The sequence below is a fragment of the Astatotilapia calliptera genome, chromosome 12, assembly GCF_964374335.1.
Source record: "Astatotilapia calliptera chromosome 12, fAstCal68.1, whole genome shotgun sequence".
In the NCBI taxonomy this organism is placed as follows: Eukaryota; Metazoa; Chordata; class Actinopteri; order Cichliformes; family Cichlidae; genus Astatotilapia; species Astatotilapia calliptera.
This window is the reverse complement of record NC_137433.1, coordinates 29,885,476-29,908,316: the sequence shown is the minus strand read 5'-3', so window position 1 is coordinate 29,908,316 and position 22,841 is coordinate 29,885,476. Positions and strand designations below refer to the sequence as shown.

Genomic DNA, 22,841 nt, shown 5'->3' with positions numbered 1-22,841 from the left:
GACAATCATCATGCTACCACCAGGACACTGCCATTAAGAATGACTCAGATTTTTATTTCTAGGCCATGGGGTGACATGAATCATAAGTGTCCCAGCTGATTTATTGGGATTGAGTATAATTGATCTGTCATCAATGAAACATTAAACTAAAGCACTAGAGCTGAGCTAAAAGAAAATGTGTGGAGGGTAAGAATGTCAAAAGAATGTTACTGATGTGCCCAACAAGATGTAACTCTACTCATCTAACACTAACTCACAAAGACTTTAATAAATCCAACACACAGGATGGGTGCCAGTTAAATTGCCTAGGGTTTAATTTAAGCAGCAAACTATAGAGTACAGAGTAGCTGAATTTTGTCTAAATTCATTTATGACTAGTACACAAAACAAATATTTGCTTTTTTACATCAGGTAGCTGGCATAGTTTGACATTTCACTGATCTAAAACAGAGAAATCCACTTTCTTCTTATCCTTGACCAAATAAAAGTCAAAGGCTTGACTATGTTACAGAACAAGGTGGGCGAGAAACAAACAAATTCAACACTGGAACCTGAAGTAATAGTGATTGTGGAGGAGCAGAGAGCTAAATAGTTACATATTCTTTAGTTGAAGATTGTATTCAAACTACAATCTAAGTAAAAACTGAGTGCAGAGGTGTAAGATATGCTATGCAAATGTGGTTTCTTATAATTACTTTCATGTGGCGATGGAACAATGCAGCAAATAATAAATAAATAAAAAAATTTAAATCTTTGGTTTGTTGCTATGATTCAGTGCAGTGTCTGCTGCAGCCATAGTTTACTCTGAAGCCTTCGTCAAAGTTCGAAAGATTGCCAGACTCCCTAGATACCACGACCCACGCATGGCAACCCACTGTGTATGGCCGGCCTCTCTATGAGGTACCACAATATTCAACTAAGGTACTGTTCTGTTTCACTGCGACTGACTGAAACTGCCTCTTTTAAAGCCGGCCTTTAATTCTTTAGCTCTTTCAATGCATTTTGTTTGTGAAGGCGCTCTATACACAGACTCGATTTAGCACACGGGCACAGACAAGATGCACAGCACTCACACAAAAGAGACACAGGAAAGTATATGCTTATGGTTATCTAAATCAGTGCTGCCAGTGGCCAGGTCATGAAAAATCTGCCTCTGTCTTGGAAATTATCCCAACTACCTCTTATTCCTTTGAATCCTAGGAGAAGCTCACATCCTCAGAGGCAAAACGTTTCATAAGTTTAATTGCTACTGTAATTAAAAGTAGTTCAAGTCAGTAGGAAAGATCACTAAGGCTGTAAATAAACAGCTTCAACAAAAGCGAGTGCACACCTGTACCACTTATGTATCACTTACATGTGAAGTGAGTCAAAACTGGATCACCTTGCAGTAACTGCATTAACAGACCTCACAGGATGAATTCAATCCAACAAAAGTCACTACACCTTTCATTGTGGAAATTTAAAGCTAATACTTATTTATTTTTTAATAACACTCTCAATCCTTTTTATTGTGAAAGACACAAACATTATAGAAGCTCCTGGAGAGAAATAGTTGAGTCTGTCTTTTCCAGAGAGAATTGTTATTCTACATTTCTCTACTTTCTACTACAGAGGTATTCTGATCCAGGCCAGGCACATGCTTGAGCATTTCATAGTTTTTATTTTTTAAGAACACTTGTGTGAAACTCTTTTGCTGTGCGCTTTGAATTGTTGTCATGTTACACTATTCTTCTTCTGGCAGGCTTCTGGAGACAGGGAATTATCTAGTTCACGAGAATTCATGGTGCAATCTACAAATGTCACCTCTCCAACACCTTTTGCACTCACCAATAACATCAAACTTTGCTTCACTGTCAGGACAATGATTTCAGTCATTGTTCCAGGCCAACATCAGGCCAAACATGCCGGAATCGATCTGAGCCAAACAAAGCTCTCTAGGTCTCATGTGACTAAAGAATTTGCTGCCAATATTCAAGCTACTCTTTATGCTCTATAGCAAAGTTTTATATTGCAGTCTTGTGTCCTTTGTACTAAGCTTTTCAATGGAGACAGATTTCCATTGAAAACCCCTGTGCCAAGGCTGAAGCACTTGACCATCTGTGCTTCAGTGCTAGATTGTAAGTGGTGCATTATCTGTGGAATCATTCTAGGATGACAGCTACTGCACCTCTGATTAGAGTTATTATGCCCCACTCTTATCTTCCTGATTACTGTCACAACTGTGTTTCAACTGATTTTTAGTTGGTCACTGAATCAGATTTTTAAAATTCCATCAGGTGGTTCTTCCCATGAGGAACCATGGTGCAGACATGGAGATAGACAAAGGATATGTCCAAGAGTCGACTTACACATGAGTACTCACCTTCATTTCAGTATTTTCTTTTTAACGTTTGTGTCGGCGATTGCAAGGATAGTCACTTTTGTTGCATTGCATTTCTCCTTTGCCGGATCTACTTTCAGTAGAGTTCTTCTACAGCGTATGCTTTTGATTGTTTGAATCAATTTCTTTGAATTGTTTGTATCTGTGCTTCAGCTGGATTAGTGCTTTGTTGTCCTGTAGACTCATCTGCTGGCATCCTGTTATTTAACTATTCTTGGTCTGCTCCCATCTTACTTACTGACCTACATCAGTCAAAAATGCGTAGGAAGTTACTGTCTTCCCTCCCAAGACTTAGTTCTTTTATCCATCCCCAAAGCCTCTACTGAATTTGAGAGAGAGAAAAAAGTGTTTTCAAATATGCTGCTCCATCTGCTTGAAATCTGCTGCAAAACCAACTAAATCTTAGGAAGCTGAGCTCACTAAATATGACTAATCTGAAATGACTTGAAGGCTGTCACACCTGTCTAACTAGACATTGACCTACAGTGAAACACATTTTTCAGGTATTTCTATAGTGATATTTTTAATCTCAATACTTCATTTCTTTAATGTATTATGCGTGTGTTGTTCTGTGACTGTTGATTTCTATCTTGTGGAGGACGCTCTTCCAAAAAGGATTCTAGATCTCACGTGCATATCTCCTGGTTAAAAAAAAAAAAAGGAACAAAAGTAAATTTGACATTTAAGTGATATTTCACTCTCTGATGTATACTCTATGTTAAAACATTCTTAAAATAGGACTTTTCTGAATCATTATGGCTTTTTTACTTCAGTAAAAACTTTGAAGAAGGGTCCATTGTGCTCGGTAAGTCCTCCTACAGTGACATTTGGTGGAACACGAAGGAAGAAATAACCAGCAAACCAGTTTTAAAAAGTGTGTGTGTGGGTGGCATACACATGCATACACACACACCTTCCACACATATCATGGCCTGAGTATTTTTGCTCTCCCCAAAGTGAGGCTCTCACAGCCTCAGTATACCAGGCACACAGTCATACACAGAGGAGCATGAAGGGCTTCCAGTTAAGCATTTTAACCACCTGGCTTCATACAAACATTCAAATCTACTCCTGCACCAAATCCCTGGGTTCTGAAAATCCTTCGGAGGAAAACCTAACTTGTTGCAAGGGGGAATTCAGATGGTCTATACCAATATGTGAACATATCAACTGTGTGCAACATGTTCAATTAAAAAGATAAATTGACAAAATGAAAAACCGGGAGGGCGGGAAAGAGAGGCTGGCCAGCTGGTAAAGTGAAGAACTCGTTCTGAGGCTTAGCTTCAGCACACAGCACACTCTGTCTGCAGCATGAGATATAAGACCACATCCTATTTGTGCCTTTGACACAATAGTAGCACAGCACCTTTCCACAGCAGACATCACAAAGTGCTTTACAATAAAAGAATAAACAAGCAGAAGCCCCAGAAAGCCAGACAAGAATAAACTCTCCAGTGTCTCTAAATAATAAATAATTACACTAAACTTGGAAATCTTCAAAATACTTTTTCTCCTTTTATATACGCAGGTCCTTCTGTGCGTGCTTGTATGCTTCCTCTACACTACCTCAGATATTTATAGCTAAACAGTGCCCCCTTATGAAGATTTCTTTCGTTCTGGCCATGCACGATTGATGAAAAGGCAGCAATTTGAACTTTTCACATTTTTTTTAATTGTTTGCATTTACAGTACTTGAGCCAACAAATGAAACACATTTAAGAAAACGTGCATTTACACTGGAATGAAAACAGTTAAGGCACAACTTAACAGGGGAAGTGTCTCACAACAGTTCCATCATCCAGTCACAGCTCAAGGTATCCAAAGTCGAGCGATCCCAACTCTGTGAGAGTTTTTACTCAATCTGGTAAACTACGAGAAATACTATATAAACAGTAAATCTATACTAAGTCTCGTGTCTCTATATGTACAAACTAAATGAGCATTACATCCGGAAAACTCCAAAACGTGTCTTCGTTGTTGGTGCATTGAGTGCTGCACTGAGGCTCAGACCCAAAACCATACGAGTTTCAGCAGGATCAATAATCCCGTCATCCCACAGCCTGTAAAAATAATAAAGTGCTCCACATTATTAGATGGCACATTACTCCTCACTCATGCGATACTTCTTGCGGTGCTTGTGCAGGACTATAATCAATTACTTTAATAGAGTGTCAAGGTTTTGTCTTCCTCTCTTTGGATGACTCCCCTTATAGTCTAGGTTTAAAGATTTGCATTTTTTTCCTTTCTGCAAGGTATCAGATTTGTATTTTTTTCAGAGTCGGACCTATATTTCATTAAAGAGCAAACAATATGGCTGTTGTTAATATAATATAGTATATGTATATCATAAGCGTATCATCAGATAAATGATTATAATAGACAAGCAAGACCTGATATTTAAGAAACTAATACCAGCTCCTGCTTAAGTCGTAAATAAATGAAGAGATAAATCAGTTTTCAAAATTCTTACTCTTTTGCAGTTAGCTAATTTTTTTTATTCATTAACTGATGCTTCCACAGCAAGCAATTCTGATACAACAGGTTTCAAGCATTAATGACACACATAAATTTGACAAGTGCTTTCAGGGTAGCTTGTGATTAATTAGTGTGTAATGGGGCCTTGATTGCCCCTTGGCCTTTCTCTTTCTTTATATTTTATACAATTAACTGCAAAAATAAGCACCGACATGCTCTGAAATGTGTGTTTAACCTTCATAACTATATTGGTTTTTAATGTCAGTGAGGCAGTTTCCAGTTAGATAAATATGTACAGTATACTATCCATCTCATTTTAAGACGCACATGTAATCACCACATGAGGATTTGTACTCTACGCTTACAAACACACAATGAAAACAGCTCAGGGACTAAATGAAAAGAACACGGCTTTTATTATTTAAACAACAGGACATCTGATGCTAAAGAAAAACATCACAGCATCACTGGTCCTGCATGAATAGTCTTGTGGTTTCTTAGTTCTTGGAAAATAAGGCTAATGTGAGATTACTGAAAAGAGTCTAAAAAATAAATTATAAACACATGCTGGTGGCCTGCTGATAGTTCATTTGTGGCCAGTGCTGCCATTCGAGAAACAACATTTTATCTTAGCAACAGTAGTTAAACCAATTTTGGAAATTCAAAGACTCAGTTATGTGTAGTCCTTCATTTTATCACACACATCCCTAAAATACAACATATTGGATGAGCAGATCTCACCTAGCACTGGAGTAATACGGACTGCCTTCCTCTTCAAACCGCCGCACGATTGGCTCCTTCATGGCAGCCTCTTGCTCTGCTGTGAACTGTGAATATATTGAGAAAATAGAATTAGGCGGTAAGGACCTGCGCCAGAGGCGTTTTAAAGGTTGTCTGAATTATTGAAGGTGTAGTGAAATGTAAAGCTGAAAGCACACAGCCATTTCATTTGCCATGAAGGTCAATTTCCCCAGCTTGAAAACACCAAGCCAATCTTTGTGAACACAATAAAAACAGATCAAACACTCGATAAATAACGCAAAGCTAATCTTTACTGATTTAAATGGGCCAAACTGTTGTAAATATCAGAAACAATTTTTTTTAAAAAGGGGGAAAAATTAAATTAAACAGCAACAAAAATATAAGAAATGGTATGAAGAAAAACTGAATTCATTAAACTGTAATTCAAGGTCTCTATATTGGACTGCTTTAATTTTAACCAGGAAGACATGTTTTCACACATAAGCTCATCGCCCTAAGTTATCCTTTCTCACATGAAGCACATAATCGAAGATAAAATGCTTCAGATGCATTCTCTCTACTGGAAACACTTCATTTGAGGGGTACCTAGTGTAGAGCCTGCAGGAGGCACGACACATGACACCATACTTGCTGGGAATTCACTGCACAATTACCCCTGCTGCACTCACATGGCTGCAATCGGACATCGGACACTGCAATTGCACTAGGAAGATGACAAGGAAAAGACCATCCTGTGCTCTAAACGACTGAACCAGATATTTGAGTTCTCACGTAAAGTTCGACTTATGTTAGTTAATCACAAAGGAAGTTCTTATTTTGGTGGAAGTGATGAGTGGTGCAGGCTCAGAATACTATCAATTGTGTTTTCGTGGGGCAAACAACTGTAGTACTGACTGTACACCTAATACATGTTTAACATGTAAGCTGTATTATACTGTATAATTTAATAAGCTCTCGGTAGTTCAACCTGTGTTCCACTGTGAAGACATGTAGAATAAAAGCAGAAAAAAATAAGAATATTTGATACCTGTTCAAAAATTGACCCAATGATTAGTTTTTACAACCTTTTTGAGTTGAAACATTTTAAACATCATCAAAACGGCTGTCAGCAGGGCACTGATGTGAGGTGTCATTCTGAAGCTATTAATGCACTGGTTAATAGCCCCATAACAGCATACCTGACACAGTTTAATGACAGCCATTTGATGGCTACACTATTCAGGATAAGTCATCACAGTCACACTTAACACTGAAATTATTTCACTGTGCCATGTCAAACCATTATTGAAAGAAAAGTGTCTTTCATAATGTTTATGCTGTTGGCAGGAAACCCACTAAAGTCAATTCAAGCCTTTCCAGCGGAGCACAGATTTTAGTCTGCCGTGTCAAGCGATTAACATGAATCATTACCTCCTTTCCCTCACGTGCCCTCTGATCCTTAGTGATGGTAGCCAAGACAGTGGCAGCTTGCTCACCACCCATTACAGAGATTCGGGAATTTGGCCACATGTATAGGAAACGTGGGCTGTGAGACAAGAAACAGTGTCAATTTGAGTATGTTTCGAGAGCCAGAATAGTCACCTAGATCACAACCAATAGGATAACAAAAGAAACCCTGAACATCAAAAATATGATTTGAGAGACTAGGAGGGCTTAACCTGGGGAAAAGTACTTCTTTGATATTTCATAGAAAGACTAAGGGAGGGTGAGTATCAGCTCCAACTTTCCAAAACACTAAATCATTTATGCTTATTTCAATTTACATGAGGACGCTTATTACAGCTCAAATAACCTGATAGGAATTAAACATGAGTGTGCCCACAATAATATTATCATTCCACTGACTTCATACATGCTTAAAGCTATTTGAATGGTAATTTTAATACTGTTAAAACCATTTTTTTCTATCCAGAGGGAGCTGTGCAAAATCTGATAAACTTCCTCAAGTGATTTTAAGACTTCTATCCATCAGTCTATCTACCTATACAAATACACTGCACTCTGTTGTAGAGTGCTCTTCACTAAGGATGCTACACATCAATAATTCAGCTTCTTATCACTCCTAGTCTTTGAAAAATAGCTGACAAAAATTAAAAAGACAAAATAATGATACATCCTCAAGTAATAAATGTCACTTTATTTTGATTAAAATTGATTTTTTTTTATTTTAAAATACTTCTTAGCTTTGAAAGGGTTCCACTTAGAAAGTCTCTTTTACTGTTACAAAAGGTCACTACCACCTACACGCAAGAAGTCCAAGGCTATCTGATGCACAAAATGAAAGGCAATTGCATTTTGTACATTTTGTACACTTGAATTTCGCAGAGAAGCAGCTAATGTGTTTCGCAATAGTTCACAATGAATTAATTTACTTTAGCTGTTACCGGGGCTGCGTTTTTATTCCAACAAACCTCTAATCCCTACAGAGAATTTCTTCATACCTGTAGGCTCTGCCACACATGCCATAGTTTCCCGCACCATAGGAGCCGCCAATGATAACAGTAATCTTGGGTACACTGGCACAGGCAACCGCAGTAACCATCTTGGCTCCATCCTTGGCAATTCCTCCTGCTTCATACTCCCTACCCACCATGAAGCCTGAGATGAAGATGAAGACAAGAGATAGCCTAAGCCTGTGTTGTTATTTCAAGGAGGAAAGTCTGGCTGTGTTAATCTTAAACACGAAATAAGTCAAACTGGGAGATTAATGAAACAGATTTGTACATCATATAATAAGATTTGGTTATGATGTAAATTATAAAATTATCTGTATGATCACAGATCACATTGCAATTAAAGTAAATAATATTCAGAATTGTTTGCCGAGTAACAAACAACATCTAAACCCCACAACAGAACAAAATTACCGATGTAAATAAAGAATTCCCACCGACCTGTTATGTTTTGGAGGAAAACAAGTGGAATGTTTCGTTGGCAGCATAATTCAATGAAATGCGTCCCCTGAAAAGAATTTCAGATATTCATTACATGTAGTACATTCTCAGACCTAAAGAACAACTGCCCAGAGTTCAAACATGTATTACCTTAAAATAGTACAAGATGGTAATGATTTACTTTTTGGGCCTCTCAAGAAATAACCAAGAGACCATAAACTTTAAATGAACTGCCAAAGGAAAGAGATGTGTAAATTTTTAAGAAAATATATTCAAAGCACACAAGTTTATCCAGTGAAGTGAAATCTGGGTAATAACCCACTGAAAAGTTTGGATTACATCTGGAGTTTGTATTTTCACAAGAAGATGTAAACTGTCACAATGTTGCCTGAGGTGATGCTTTTGTTAATACAATAAATAAATAAATAAAACAAGCAACAGAGTTCATGGCCTCCCCTCAATCCATCCAGAAATAACAGAAACCAGTTACTTTGGGAGCGAGCTCACCTGCCGCTACACTGACTTTGTATTTTCTGTATTCTAGTTTAAATACGAAGGCGGTGAATGGCCTTCAGTTATGTCAGAAAAAATCACTGCATAACACAGAGCTGCCAGGAAATATTGAACAGACAAACACATACAAAAGACTGAACTATGTGGAGACAACTCATTTCCATATATTTGTATTGCTGAATTACTCAGGTGTTTTCTTTATTTTGGCAGTTTCCTCCACTGGCTCTCTTTCAGTGAAGCATTTTTTTGTGTGTTGCAAAGTGCAAACAACAGTTGGGAACAATGTGAAATATGACTGCTTCTCTGTGAAATTATTCAATTTCAATTCAACTTTATTTATATAGCGCTAAATCAAAACAACATTTGCCTCCAGGTGCTTTATATTTTAATGTAAAGACCCTACGATAATAAAGAGAACAAACCAACAGTCAGAAACCCTTCTTTGAGCAAGCAACAGTGAGAAGGAAAAACTCCCTTTTACAGGAAGAAACCTCCAGCAGAACCAGGCTCAGGGAGGGGCAGTCATTTACTGCCACCAGCTGGGGGTAAGGGAAGGGAGACAGGACAAAAGACGAGTAGCTGATGATTAAATGCAACACACTCTTTATTAGTATAAACACAAAGAGTGAAAACAGATGAGTGAAGAAGAAGAAACACTCAGTGCATTATGGGAAGCCCCCAGCAGCCTAGGCCAATGGCAGTATAACTAAGAGTGTGTTCACCTGATCCAGCCCTAACTATAAGAACAAAAGCCTAATCTTAAAAAAAGAGGGGGTCTCTGTCTCCCAAATCCCAAACTGGGACCTGGTTCCGTAGAAGAGGGGCCTGAAACCTCCTGTTCTACATTTAAATACTCTCGGAAACACAAGTAAGCCTGCAGTCTGAGAGCAAAGTGTTCTATTGAGATAATATGGTAGCATGAGGTAGTATGAGATAAGGTTATCTATAACATTGCTCCTGACCCTAACCCTGCCCTCCAAGGTGCTCAGGAACTTTTACTCGTGCACCATAGAGAGCATCCTGGCGGGAAACATCTTAACCTGGTTCGGGAACAGCACCATGCAGGACAGACGAGCTCTACAGAGGGTTGTGCGGTCAGAGAGACTGAGGAGGAGCTTCTTCCCGCAGGCGATACGGTCTCTCAATCACACCACCACACAGTACTGACCCACACATACAGTTCTTACACACACACTGGACATTCTGGACATTGTTTCACTTCATTACTTAAATCACGCTGCTGTTATTGTGTATATGCTGCTGTTATTGTGTATATATTTATTTATATTTCTTCATACATTCTTATATAGTTCTATATTGTGTATTTTGTTGTACAGTTATTTTATTTTCAACTTTAATTTATATATTTTATCTTATTCTCCCAGTTAAATTTACCCTTCATTCTAATTTGTGTTGTACAGTTATTTCATTTTTAACCTTAATTTATATTTTATTCCTTCCTAGTTAAATTTACCCTTTTTAATTTTTCATATTTATTTCCTATCTTATTCATAGCCTTTTCCTTTTTTGTTTTCTTTAGGTCACGAGCAGTTGTCCAAGCATTTCACTACATATCGTACTGTGTATGACTGTGTACGTGACAAATAAAATTTGAATTTGAATTTGAATGTGTGAACAACAGAAATCTAATCGTATCTCTGATACCTCTCCCTTTTATCAAAACAGAAAAAACTGGAAAAAGCTTTTAACAGTTTAAAAGTTAGCATAATGGAAGCCTGGGCATGTCTTTAGCGATGACAGCGTGTCTCAGAAATGCAGGTACTGTATTGATTTTTCTTGAATATGCTCCCCGAGCATGTCTGTTCCACATCTTTGTCTGAGGCACTGTATCAGACCCTTTTGAAAGTAATTATAGTGACGAGATAGCCAATGCTTATAATGTCATGTTGAGACCTCGCAAAAAATAAAAAATAAAAATGAATGAAAGAAATCTTCGTTCAGGTCAAGCTTGTAATCCAATTCAAAACGTGCTTAGAAAAACTTATTAGTCTATAATCACAAATTCGGCCCCTCATCTTCCCTAAGCCTGTATAAAGTTCAGCTCTGTGCACAGCAAATTGGCTTGAGAATTAAGTGAATAACACTGAATGAAAATTATTACTGTTCTCCGTGCATGGTTTCTAAATGCTATCATAGTTATCAGACTACTCGTGAAAGGATGTAAAGGTGCATTTTAAGGCTTCTTGCATAGGAGAAACACTACAACTCTAATGTGAATGAGAAGTGCAAATAACCTACAAACAGAAAAATGTTGGTGTTCATAAGCAGCAAATATCTGTGGAGCACGCTATCTGTACTATTTCCACACAGTGTTTAAAGTCCTTGACATTTTGAGAGGCACAAAAACAGTACAAAGCTCAGTCTCCTGGAAATTCAGCTTTTAACTTTGTATAGGTTTTATTTATTTATTTATTGTATTGTTTTTGCAGATAAAAGACCGTTTTTACAGTTTGATTTATCTGTAGCTATAAAGTGCCTTTACCTTTTTTGCAGACTCTGAGAACAAGACTCCATTGTTCCCAATGATTCCAACGGGATAACCAAATATCCTTGAAAATCCTTAAAAGGTACAAATTCACAAGAATGAACTCAAACAATGGTCAGGTTTTAAATTTAGAGAAGAAAAAAAAAATCAACCATGTCTTGGAAATTGAAATCAATACTAGTTCACATACCTGTAACAAGCGTGTCTCCATAGAATGCCTTGAATTCATCAAATTTACTGCCATCTACAATTCTGGCAATGACCTGCAATCCAATCAGTAAACAAAAGTTATAAAAAATGTGATGCAATGTCAAATAACACAGATAGTGACAACTTTTCAACAATTTCTACTTATTTAAGTGATTTTCACTCTGCTAAAAGCAATGCTACACTTGAAAAACTCCTGTAAAGAGGCTGCACTCAGTTGATCTTACAACCTTAAATGGACTGCCAATACTATTCTACACTACAAACACTTTGGCATCTGTAGAGTAAGCAGTAATTCTAGCTCGCGGGTCTACATCAAGAATCAAAGGGCACAAGCTTTAAACCAATAGAGAATATCTGGCAAGCACTGCCACACAGCAGAAAAGCAAAGTGACTGATGCCAGCCACCTTATTATTGATTCAGCTGCTGATAGGAGAACATGACAACTCAACATTGTTAAAGTGCATTCTGAACCTCTGACAGCCAGATTTATAAATAAACCAATCAAAATTGGTTTATTTACAAATCTTAAAGCAGTCATAGCACTTCCACATTGTGTAAATCAGTCTTTTGGCTGTATTAAACAATGAGATGAATGAATGATTTTATTATATTTGACTCACATTAAAGAAATAATATCATAGCAAAGAAAAGTCGTATTATTTATCTCACCATTTTAAACTAATTACTAAGAGGTTCAACACAGTATCCTACAAAATATCCAAATAAGATTCTGAAATGTTCAGAAATGGTAAAGAAATCTTCCAAGCAGTCCTGTGAAAAGCTTAGTACACTCTTATTGCTTCAAAGGAATTCCATAGGAACAGGATAAGTAGCAGCCAGGTGTTGCTAACCAGAAGTATTTGATTTACTGATCATCAGCAAGTGTGACCTATAAAAGCAGAAGCTTTGAGAGTTTGTTGTGAATTGGAGCTGTATAAATAAAACTGAACAGAAATTTTCTAGTCTGGAATATTCAGGTGTGTGTTAATACAATGCCACAATCTTCCCAGGAAATCGAACCAAAGTTCAGGCCCAGCAATGCTCTAGCTTCTAGCAGCTGCACCCATGGTAAAGATTTCCAAATCTGCATCGCATCTTTCTTGAGTTATTGTATTTACAATTGTGGGTGCCCACACTGCCCACCTGCCCACTCACCCAGGAGGGTGACAACAATACTCCATCAGCCTTTTATTTCTGTGGCGTAAAAAAAAACAAGAACTTCATCTCAGATTTTACAGGGTCCAGTTAGCATGTTAAATGTTAACATTCATGACAATACAATTAGAAATACAAGGGACTTGTTTGTTAGTGCAGCCTGGAGAAAGCCTCTGCTCTCTGAAAAGAACATGGCAGCACAGCTTAGGTTCAAAAAGTTGCTTCTGAACAAACTACAAGACTTCTGGAACAATGTCCTTTGGACAAAATCAAAGTGGAGATGTTTGGTCATAATGCACAACACCATGTAAGGTGAAAACACCTCACGCCAACTATCAAGCACGGTGGAAGAGAGATGATTTGTGCTTGTTTTGCAGCACTTTACAGTCTCTGAGTCAAGCATGAACTCCTCTGTACACCAGCATATTCTAAAGCCAAATGAGGCCATCTGTCTGACAGCTAAAGCACGGGCACAACTGAGTTGCGTAACGGGATGACGATCTCAAGGACAGCAGAAAATTTACAACAGACTGGCTGAAAAAGAAAAGAATCAAGGTGCTGCAACAGCCCAATAAGAGCCCAGACCTCAAACTGATTGAAATGCTGTGCAGGTATGTTAGGAGAGCTCTGCAGAAATCAATGAACTGAAGAAATGTTAGAATAGTGGGACAACAATCCACCACAATGATGTGAAACACTGATAAAGTCACACTGAACATTATTACTCCAAGTTATTTCTAGTTCTACAAGCTAGTGAATAATAGGGTGTAGTCCATCACAGATCTACACACACTCCTGTGAAAGCGTATCACTTAATATAGAAGGGAATTTTTTTAAGTGCGACTTGAAACCATCGTTCTGGAAACTGGGCAATTACCTCTCTGACATCAAAGTTACGTTTCAAGTTATCTCCGACTATGCCGTAGAGTTCATCTGCAGGATAGAGAGGACTCTCAGGAGGTTCTATAGTAACCTAAAAAAAAAAGCAAACAAAAAGACTCAGTGTCAATGAAGCTACAGAGAGAACAGTTTGATTTAAATTGTCGACTGTAAACAACAGACTGACCTCGATATTTTTTCTGTAGTTAAGGCTTCTCACTGTCTTTCTCGCTAAATGAAGAGCGTGGTTATCGTCTAAAGCATAGTGGTCTGTCACTCCAGATTTTCTGCAAAGTAAGAAAAAACAAAGGCAGTCATTGGAAATATTACCTTATAAATCATTACTGTGGGGGAAAAAAACCTACAGTACTTTCTATGTAGTACATAGTGTAGGTAGAAAGTTTCCTGAACATTTCATGCTTTCGATGAAAGGGTTAATAATCGGATTGAGTTCATTTTTATATGAAACAAAGACAAAGCCCAAAATGTATTTTGTTAATTGGTTCAAAATAAGAAAGAAAGAAACTGAGAAACACTTTAATTACCCAAGTCAAATCAAATCCTTTGCTATGACACTCAGAGCAATGATCTTTGAAATGTCTATATAACTTGACTGGATTCCAATTGTGCCTAACTTAATTAAATAGAAATAATCAGGAAAGGCACACACAGCAGACTGTAGATGAAAAAAACAAGTCATGATGTCGAGAGAACTATTGGTAGGTGTGCTAGATTGGATTGTCTCAAAGCACAGATCTGGGGAAAGACACAATAATATCCAAGAGAACAATAACCTCCATCATTCTTAATCCTGGAACAGTCATCCTAAATTTGGCTGCTCAACTGAATTGAGTCATCTGGGAAGAAGGACCTCGGTTAAACAAGCAACTAGAATCACACAAGACTAACCTGAAGCATACTGCCAAGAAAACAATGGTGTTGCTTGGGGAAAAACTCTGTCAGGGTCCAGACCTGAACCTAACAAAGCATCTAGAGATGTCTAAAAAAAAAAAAACCTGGTGAAGCTTCTACCAAACAACTATCAAGAGTAATGGGACACGTGTCTAAAATGATGGTGTTCCAAGCTTGTAGGAACTTTCCCAACATGACAATAAGGGAAAATAACAATAAGTAGTTGGATATTTAAGTAAATGGGATATTTGGATATTTTAGTCTTTTTCTTTTGTGTAACAACACTTTGTCATTGTGAAGTACTGCCTCCTCATTGACACAGAAACAAGGAAAGTGAATTTGCTTTAAGGATCTGTATAACATTATGATTTCAGTAAGAGAACAATCTACTTTTCTATCAACCCAGCTTGTAATTAGCATCACTTGAATACCCAAACTGGACATATAACACAAGGTCACAGAGGACATTAAATCGTCATTTTCAGGGATTCGAACATCAAGTCCTGATGTATATATTTTGCGAAAACTATTTAGCTATCTCTTTGGTATTTAAAAGTCAAGATGAGAGCTAATATTGAATCCCACATATCCCATAAAAATGATCTGTTCATACTTGCAGTGTAGATCAGCACCACCAAGATCTTCTGCAGAAACTTCTTCCCCAGTGGCAGCTTTGACCTATTAAAGAATTATATTACCAGGAAATATGCATTTCATCTCTTGTATTCAGTACAAGTTCAAATATATAGCTTGCTATATGAACAAACATTTAGCTCTATAAAATGAAACACAATATTTGTCTGTTTGTCAGTTACTTAATGTTAAATAATAACAGAAATAATAAAAAATTAACAAACCAGTGGAGGTCCTCCAAGAAAAATGGTTCCTTGCTTCCGTACGATGATGCTCTCGTCTGCCATTGCTGGCACATACGCTCCTCCAGCAGTGCAGGAGCCCATCACGACAGCAATCTTGAAGAGAGAAGAAAAATAGTTAGGTCTCATATCAGACATGTACAATATTAAAACATATCCTTCAGGCATTTTCAAAGATATCTTCATTACTCTGCTTTGAATAATTTGCATATGATTAGGGGTTTTTTTCTCTTTAAAACTTCAATTAACCTTATGTGCAGTTATAATGCCACCTATGACTACTCCATTACCAAAAAAAAAATCTGGTTATAGTTTCACTTGAAAAGTTTAAATACTAGAAACAAAATAGCCATTACATCACTGAACAACAACTTTTAAGCTATGAGTACTGCAGACTTTATGATGCCTATTGGACAGGGAATGGTATTCAATTTAGATGTGGGAACTACAACTCTTATTTCAGGTGGGCTCATAGAAACATTCCATTTTCAAGAAAACCACTCTTCCAGAAATAAATTCTGAACATATATTATTCTGCCAAGAGAAGGATAAATTCCAAAAGAACATTACACTGGCCAAAACATTTTATAGCTCTGAAAAACTTTCGTCTTCCTGCAGATGAATTTGAAAACAGCTTTCTAACTAACACACAGTGAAGGTCGGTTTGGTGAGCAATATATCCTGCTTTTTATCATCCTTGAATCAATAGAGATGTGACTGCAAGACAGGTGCAAAACCGTGCACAGTGCAAAACCGCTGCAGTTCTCTTCATCATCATATATAAGATGGATTTGAGTAGCCTGCAGGTGCAAAACATGAAGAGCCTTCAAGCGTGGAATTCATTTGAATATACCACCTCTGCTCTTTGATATTTTTCTTGTTTCAACAAGGATGTAAACACACGTATGGTTGAAAAAAGAGAGAGCTACCAGAACTGCAAAAAATACAGACACTGAGCAGTATAATGTGATATAACCCTGGTGATAAAGGCTCTTCTGTGTTCTTAAATAAATATTAAATTCAATTTAATACAGTTTATCATGTGATTGCTGTCAATTTCTGTTCATGGAAGCTTTTCCCACAATGTTCCAACAGGCCATGAATGCCCCTGCTGCCATAATTAATTTCTTTTGTGTATCTGTCGCTCAGTATTTTTATTGCCTTTGCCTTGCAGCAAAATGGCCTTTGCCCCAAGACAGCATGGTGAAAAAAATTAAATAATTTAAAAAATACATAATAGAGGACTGTGACTTTCATGTATATTCATTTATATTGCCTTCTACACGTATAGAATGAAAGAATAACAAAAGTCATTATTTAAAAGGTAAACAAATATATCGTGGAAGCCCAATAATGGGCTTTAGTAAAGATGTAATCGGGGGAGGCAAGCAAATTATAAAGCCACTCCGTTAGGGTTTTATCATTCTGCTTTTGTGCCCATTAAATGAGTTAATACAATGCATCACCTGTGCTATTCCCTCTGAAGACAACCTGGCCTGGTTGTAGAAAATGCGCCCGAAATGATCTCTGTCTGGAAAGACTTCAGCCTGCCTGGGCAGGTTAGCACCGCCAGAATCCACTGAAGGAGATAAAAACATTACAAACTCACTTATTATAAACATCTCGACTATAATTAGATTACAGAGACAGACTTCCCTGCTATCCTCAGGCAGGGCATTCTGGGATGTCTCTGGTGTAAATATTGACCAAAAAAAAAAAAAACAAAACAACCCAAATATTAGGATTTTTCCCATAAGGTCCTTAAGAAGCTGTTATAGGGTTTTAAGCCCAATACTGATACTAATATTTGGTGATTTCAAAATCTGATATACTGGCCAATGTTTTTTTTTTCAGATGTGTGAAACAAACAGATTTCCCCAGCAGTTATTTATGAGTGTTTACTAAGATATAATGAAAATGTAGTTTGGTTTACTGTTACAAGTCATTGATTACTCATTTACATTCTGCCAACAACACGGGTAAGCTGGTTTGTTGTGTTTGTGGTGAACCAAATAAGTGTTGTCAACAGGGAAATTGCAGAGTGTCCTCTGGTGGACAAACTATGCAACACCATCACTTATAACACAGTTAAAGTGTTTCATCCATCTCGCTCTTACTTTTGAAATGTTTATTTTTTTAGCCATTATAACATATTGCATATATCAGTCAGGCTCTACTTGCACAGGTGAACTGACAAACCCTAACCCAACAGTCCTACTGTATTTTAAAGTTAAATTCTAACAGGGATAGTAGAAAATTATTATTACTATTATTATTTTTTATTACTAATAATTATTATTAATAATATTATTATTCTTTGATTCTGTAGATAATCGTTTATTAGTGTTTTACAAACCCTTACAAATATGGAGATACTCACCCAAGTAAATGCATGGCAGATGGTTCTGCTGGGCTATTTCTTGTGCACGAAGGTGTTTCTTCACTGTAATTGGGTAGTATGTTCCCCCTTTGACAGTAGCATCATTTGCAACAATAATACACTCCACTCTATGAACATTTAGAAAAGAATGAATAAATAAATATTAGATTATGCACCTGGGGTACTCAATTGAGATTCTAGTGGAAAACCTACACTGTAATTACTTTGGATCTGATCCTGTGGTTAAAAATATAAATTTTCATCTGTGACAAATTATTAAACTGAACCATTTTTACATATGATCATCAGAACGAAACACTTTCACTATTTTTTAAAGGCATTACATTCAAATCTGGTGAATATCATAAACATTTATAGCACTTGCCCTGAAACCCGCCCAATTCCAGTAATTATACCGCCTGCTGGGACTTCCTCTTTTCCATACAACTCATATCCTGCAAATTGGGAAAATTCCAAAAATGGAGACCTGCAATAACATGAAATAAAAGCGGGGAAAAGAAGACAAATTCATATCCATGCATCCATGTTTTTCTGCACAAGTTCTTTTAAAATAGTACATTTTAGTTTAGAGAAATATTATCCTCTTTTGCTTCTTCTCATTGTACAGAGAACTGTACTGTAGACACCATCAGACATTTAAAACTAGTGATACCACAGTTTGTGTAAGGACAAATTCTAGGACAAAAGCTAGGGGGGATGAAACAGCCATGACTTTTAAATCTGTGACAAAGATAGAAGTAAGCAGTAATACCCTGGATCCAGCAGTCTGTCTATGCGCTCTCTAGGCAACAGTTTCCCACGGGAAGTATGAAGTCTTCTTGCTTTTTCTCCTCCTCCTGAATTAATTAAAAAGTAATAAATGAATAATAACAAAATTACAAACTTAACAATTTGAGAATATTTTGCAAGTACTACTACTACTCTTGCAAGTAGCATTGATGACAGTGCTGATGGTGTACGACAAATAAAAACATAAAATTACCAAGAATTGTTAATCCCTGGTGGGACAGGCTTTTATTCATTTCTTTGTGACTTTTGTAGTTACTGATGTTTTTCTGTGTGCCAGTAGGGTTGAAAAATAAGCGAACGTGTACCTCGGTCGGGGTCACAACTTTCTGTGTTTTACTGAAAATCATTTCTATTGTCACTTTCAGCACATTTATTCCTTTTGTTGGGTCAATTAGTTGCAATGTTTTGTCATTTTATTTTAGTCATGTCATCATTTATCAAAAGAATAAAAATTTGAAACCTTATTACACCTATACTTTTTACAGAACTTGCTCTAAATAGCAATACTGTACTTTTTTAACTAATTTTCACCAAAAAGAGAAAAAGAATTAAAAACAAATAAACAGAAGAGAAAAACAAATGTTTTATAAACAATAACAATCTTACACAAGTCTTATATTTCTTACTTTTATTATATATTTATACAGTAGACTACACAATCATAATAACTTATACATTTTTTAATATGTCTTGTCTACTGCTTTTAAACATAACTTTTCTCCTGAGTTCCAGCTACGCCTCTCTAATAATAGCAACCTCTCATTACAGAGTTTGGAAGTAGATTATTTTATGTTTTTTACATTATGTTAAGATCAAGTAAACAGCTAACTATGTGTTAAACGGCATGCAGTTTAACACATACTCCCATATAAAAAGTGCTTTTTATGCATTTACGTGTTAGAGCAGGTCCCTTAAGGCTTAATCAGCTACAAGTGGAACCTGATTACTTTACTAGAACACATAGGTGTAAGCAATGATGTTTGGGCAACAATTTCATCACCCAGATTGCCTGAACTCAGGCACTAATTTGAACTGCTGAAATGAAAACACAAAGTGATGAATTTATCTCTGGGATAGTGCGTAACCTGCTGTGTGCGAACACGTACCCAATTTAATATTTTCTGTCCGGCTTTTCAGCTCATCAAGAAGAACTTTCATTCGGTCATAATTCTCCTAAAAAACAAAAAGAGAGAAATTCATTTGTTAGAGTTTCCTCTTAATCCAATTTCTGTAAGAGATTTGCACTAAAATAAGAAAATGTAAATGATGATGATGATGTAAATGCTCTCCAGTCATTTGTTGAGTTTATTTAATATAAAAAAAATTGTACTCATAAATATACACTGATTAGTGTTTAGTTATGTGTTCCAACAAATTGATAATTTTATTAAAAAACACAGAAGAGGTCAGCAGTTTGTGGAAGCTCCCATGTTGCTCTGCAAACTGAATACAATGGACAAGACGGGCATCACCGTTCTGCCAAATAACCTTTTATATGTGTGGCCAGAGACGGACCGCATACGTGGTACGCCAAAGGCAGAGGAGACGAGAACACACAGGCAGTACAATGGAGGCAAATTTTAATTCATGCCTGCACCTTCAGATTCAAGATGTGATATGATTTAAGGATCATACCTATGGTTTTTAAACTGAGAGTAGATCTTGTTCACCAAAGAAGCAAAAATGTGAAGGAGCAAGCGGCATGTGGTTAGAAACTCATCCTCATCCTGCTCACCTCAAGCCTTATTTCCTGAACTGAAGTCAGGGCTCTAACACATGGAAACATGCTTAGATATTGTCACAGTGACTTATTGTCATCAGATTGGACAAGCGAACCTCCGATCTCTGGACAGCTGTCTACAAACCAGCTAAACAACAGCAACAGCTGGTTATAAGCGAATATTGTGTCTGTTAATATTATGCTTGATTGTACTAAAAATCACACTTTGCCTCTAACAAACAGTTTGATTGGATTCTCACCTAGTGAGAGTTTATTTGCTAAGAGTCTGAGTCCAGAGATGTTAGAGGCACTTGATAAAACAGCAGAAAACAGCAGCAAAGACAGCAGTGCTTCATCGATTTGTATTAGACTCCTTTCACAAGGTTTTGCAGCCTCCTCCAGTAAATAAACATGGACATATACTACATGCACCTACTACACCTACACGCACTACAGATTAATGGCAGGCAGAGTTGTTTGTCCTACAGTGGTCAACATAGCTAGTACTATGCACTTGAATTGGTTAATGTAAGAAAAAAAATTCAGTTGACTGCAATCGGCAATCGACTGATACCTCGTGACATGGTGAGATTTTTACACAGTTTACCTTCAAGGGCAGTTGATCATCTTGTATTTTGAAACTTGTAATTCACATATAAATTGTGAATGACAAAAACACGCTGTCATAAAAAACAGATTAACTGTTGAATTAAAACACCACTCAACCCCAACAGTAACCTGCTATTAACACCAGTCTGATTCATACAAGACATCTGTACCTGTAACTGGCTTCCACTAACTAACCCTTAATGGCGTAAGTGGGAAAGCACTACAGTCCTTGTGTGCATATGATTTTTTTATGTTGTATTTAAACAGCTGATGATTGTGCCACTGAGGATGAATTGACTGTTTTGTGCCATTGATATAATCACAAAATTATAGCTTCAAACTAGCAACTTTAAGCAATAAAACATCAAGCCTCACTAATCAGTTATTCTAAGAAATGTATTGTTGTTGCAATGACATGCAAAGCTGTTATTTGTGTCTTTCACTTTCAGAGGTTGCACCTTCACAGTTAGACTGGTAGACTTTTTTGCACGCTGTTTAGCTCCACAACTCACTTAATTCTTCAGCGCTGATATTGTCGATAAATTCTTAGCTTTTAAGGAGTCTGACCTCTAGAGTGAACTTCAACATAGGGGACAGACTAAACAAACACTTTCCTTCGTGTCTGGGAACGTTATTAGTTCCTGTTGCCCGTCAGGTGTAAAACACCTCACCTGGATGCGTCTGAACTCTCCGAACTGTTACCTTACTGTTTGACTAGCAGGCGTTAGCAACAGGCTAACCTACCTGATATTCAGAAGTCTGTTTATCAGGCTGTGAGCCGAGTCGAGCGACTTTATCTGCGTGGTACGCTCTTGTGCAAGCCAACGGCAGACTCCTGCAACGAAGCAGCCACGGTTTGAATGACTGCAGGATCATTTTAAATGTTCTCGACTAATTAAACGGGATCAAATTTAGCAACTGCTAGCCTGCTAGGTAACCTAGCGGTAATCTTCTTTTGTGGTTTTTGGCAGGGGAAGTAGAGCTCCATATCGCCACCTTCTGATTAAAGAAACGGTTTACATGTGCAGATTTGTGAAAATGCACCACATTTTTTTATGAATATTGCTTGTTTTTTGTTACTTCTAAATCCTACAATTATGTCATATGGTTGAAATATTTAAATCAAGCTCCCTATAGCAGCCTTTTCTACAGCTTCACACAAATAGTGTAAAGAGTGGTTTTAAATGCAGCATTTTCTATCACTTTAGTTTTTAAACTTACTTATATATAGCTCTGATGTGCAATTCTTTTGTCAAGCTGTACTGTTTACATCCTCCAAAATCACATATTTATATATAATATAGATAGTCTTATGCATATCTACATATATTTATACATACACACACATTAGTATATCTGAGAGTAACGAAATTTCTATTCTCTGTATGTCCTGTACATGTGGCAGAATTGACAAATAAAGTTGACTTTGACTTTGACTTTGACTTGATCTGTTATTTGAATTGTATGCACCAGTAAAGGTATAGCTATAATTAAACAAAATATAAGTAAAGAATCTTGCATCTTTTTAAAAGCCTAAACACTTTTTTTTTTTACCATAAGATCCCCGTTCAGGTTCTTCTTGTTATGAAAACAGTACTGCTGTAACTGAAGTAAGCACTGTTTCATATTTGTTGCATCAAATTTAGAGTGGCTGCTAAAACCTTTTGTGGTGTAGCTTAGGTGTAGCTTTTAAATTCTTTCTCTAGCCTTGTGATGGGAACAAAAAACACCCATCTAAATATTTTCCCAACTATCTATTG

The 22,841-nt window shown here is 36.9% G+C and overlaps 1 protein-coding gene across 1 annotated transcript; it reads right to left on the bottom strand.

Annotated features, from left to right (window-relative positions):
• Positions 1–4,028: 4,028 nt before the first annotated feature.
• Positions 4,029–22,054, bottom strand: mccc2 (methylcrotonyl-CoA carboxylase subunit 2). Its single transcript, XM_026187898.2, has 17 exons — positions 21,826–22,054; positions 19,859–19,925; positions 18,715–18,799; positions 18,328–18,429; positions 17,943–18,070; positions 17,029–17,141; positions 15,545–15,658; positions 15,301–15,365; positions 13,963–14,062; positions 13,774–13,869; positions 11,721–11,793; positions 11,528–11,604; positions 8,512–8,578; positions 8,059–8,215; positions 7,028–7,142; positions 5,597–5,682; positions 4,029–4,440 (listed from the first exon to the last, which is right to left on the bottom strand). The coding sequence occupies exons 1-17, from the start codon at positions 21,955–21,957 to the stop codon at positions 4,323–4,325; spliced, it is 1,695 nt and encodes a 564-aa protein (XP_026043683.1). The 5' UTR covers positions 21,958–22,054; the 3' UTR covers positions 4,029–4,322.
• Positions 22,055–22,841: the final 787 nt, after the last annotated feature.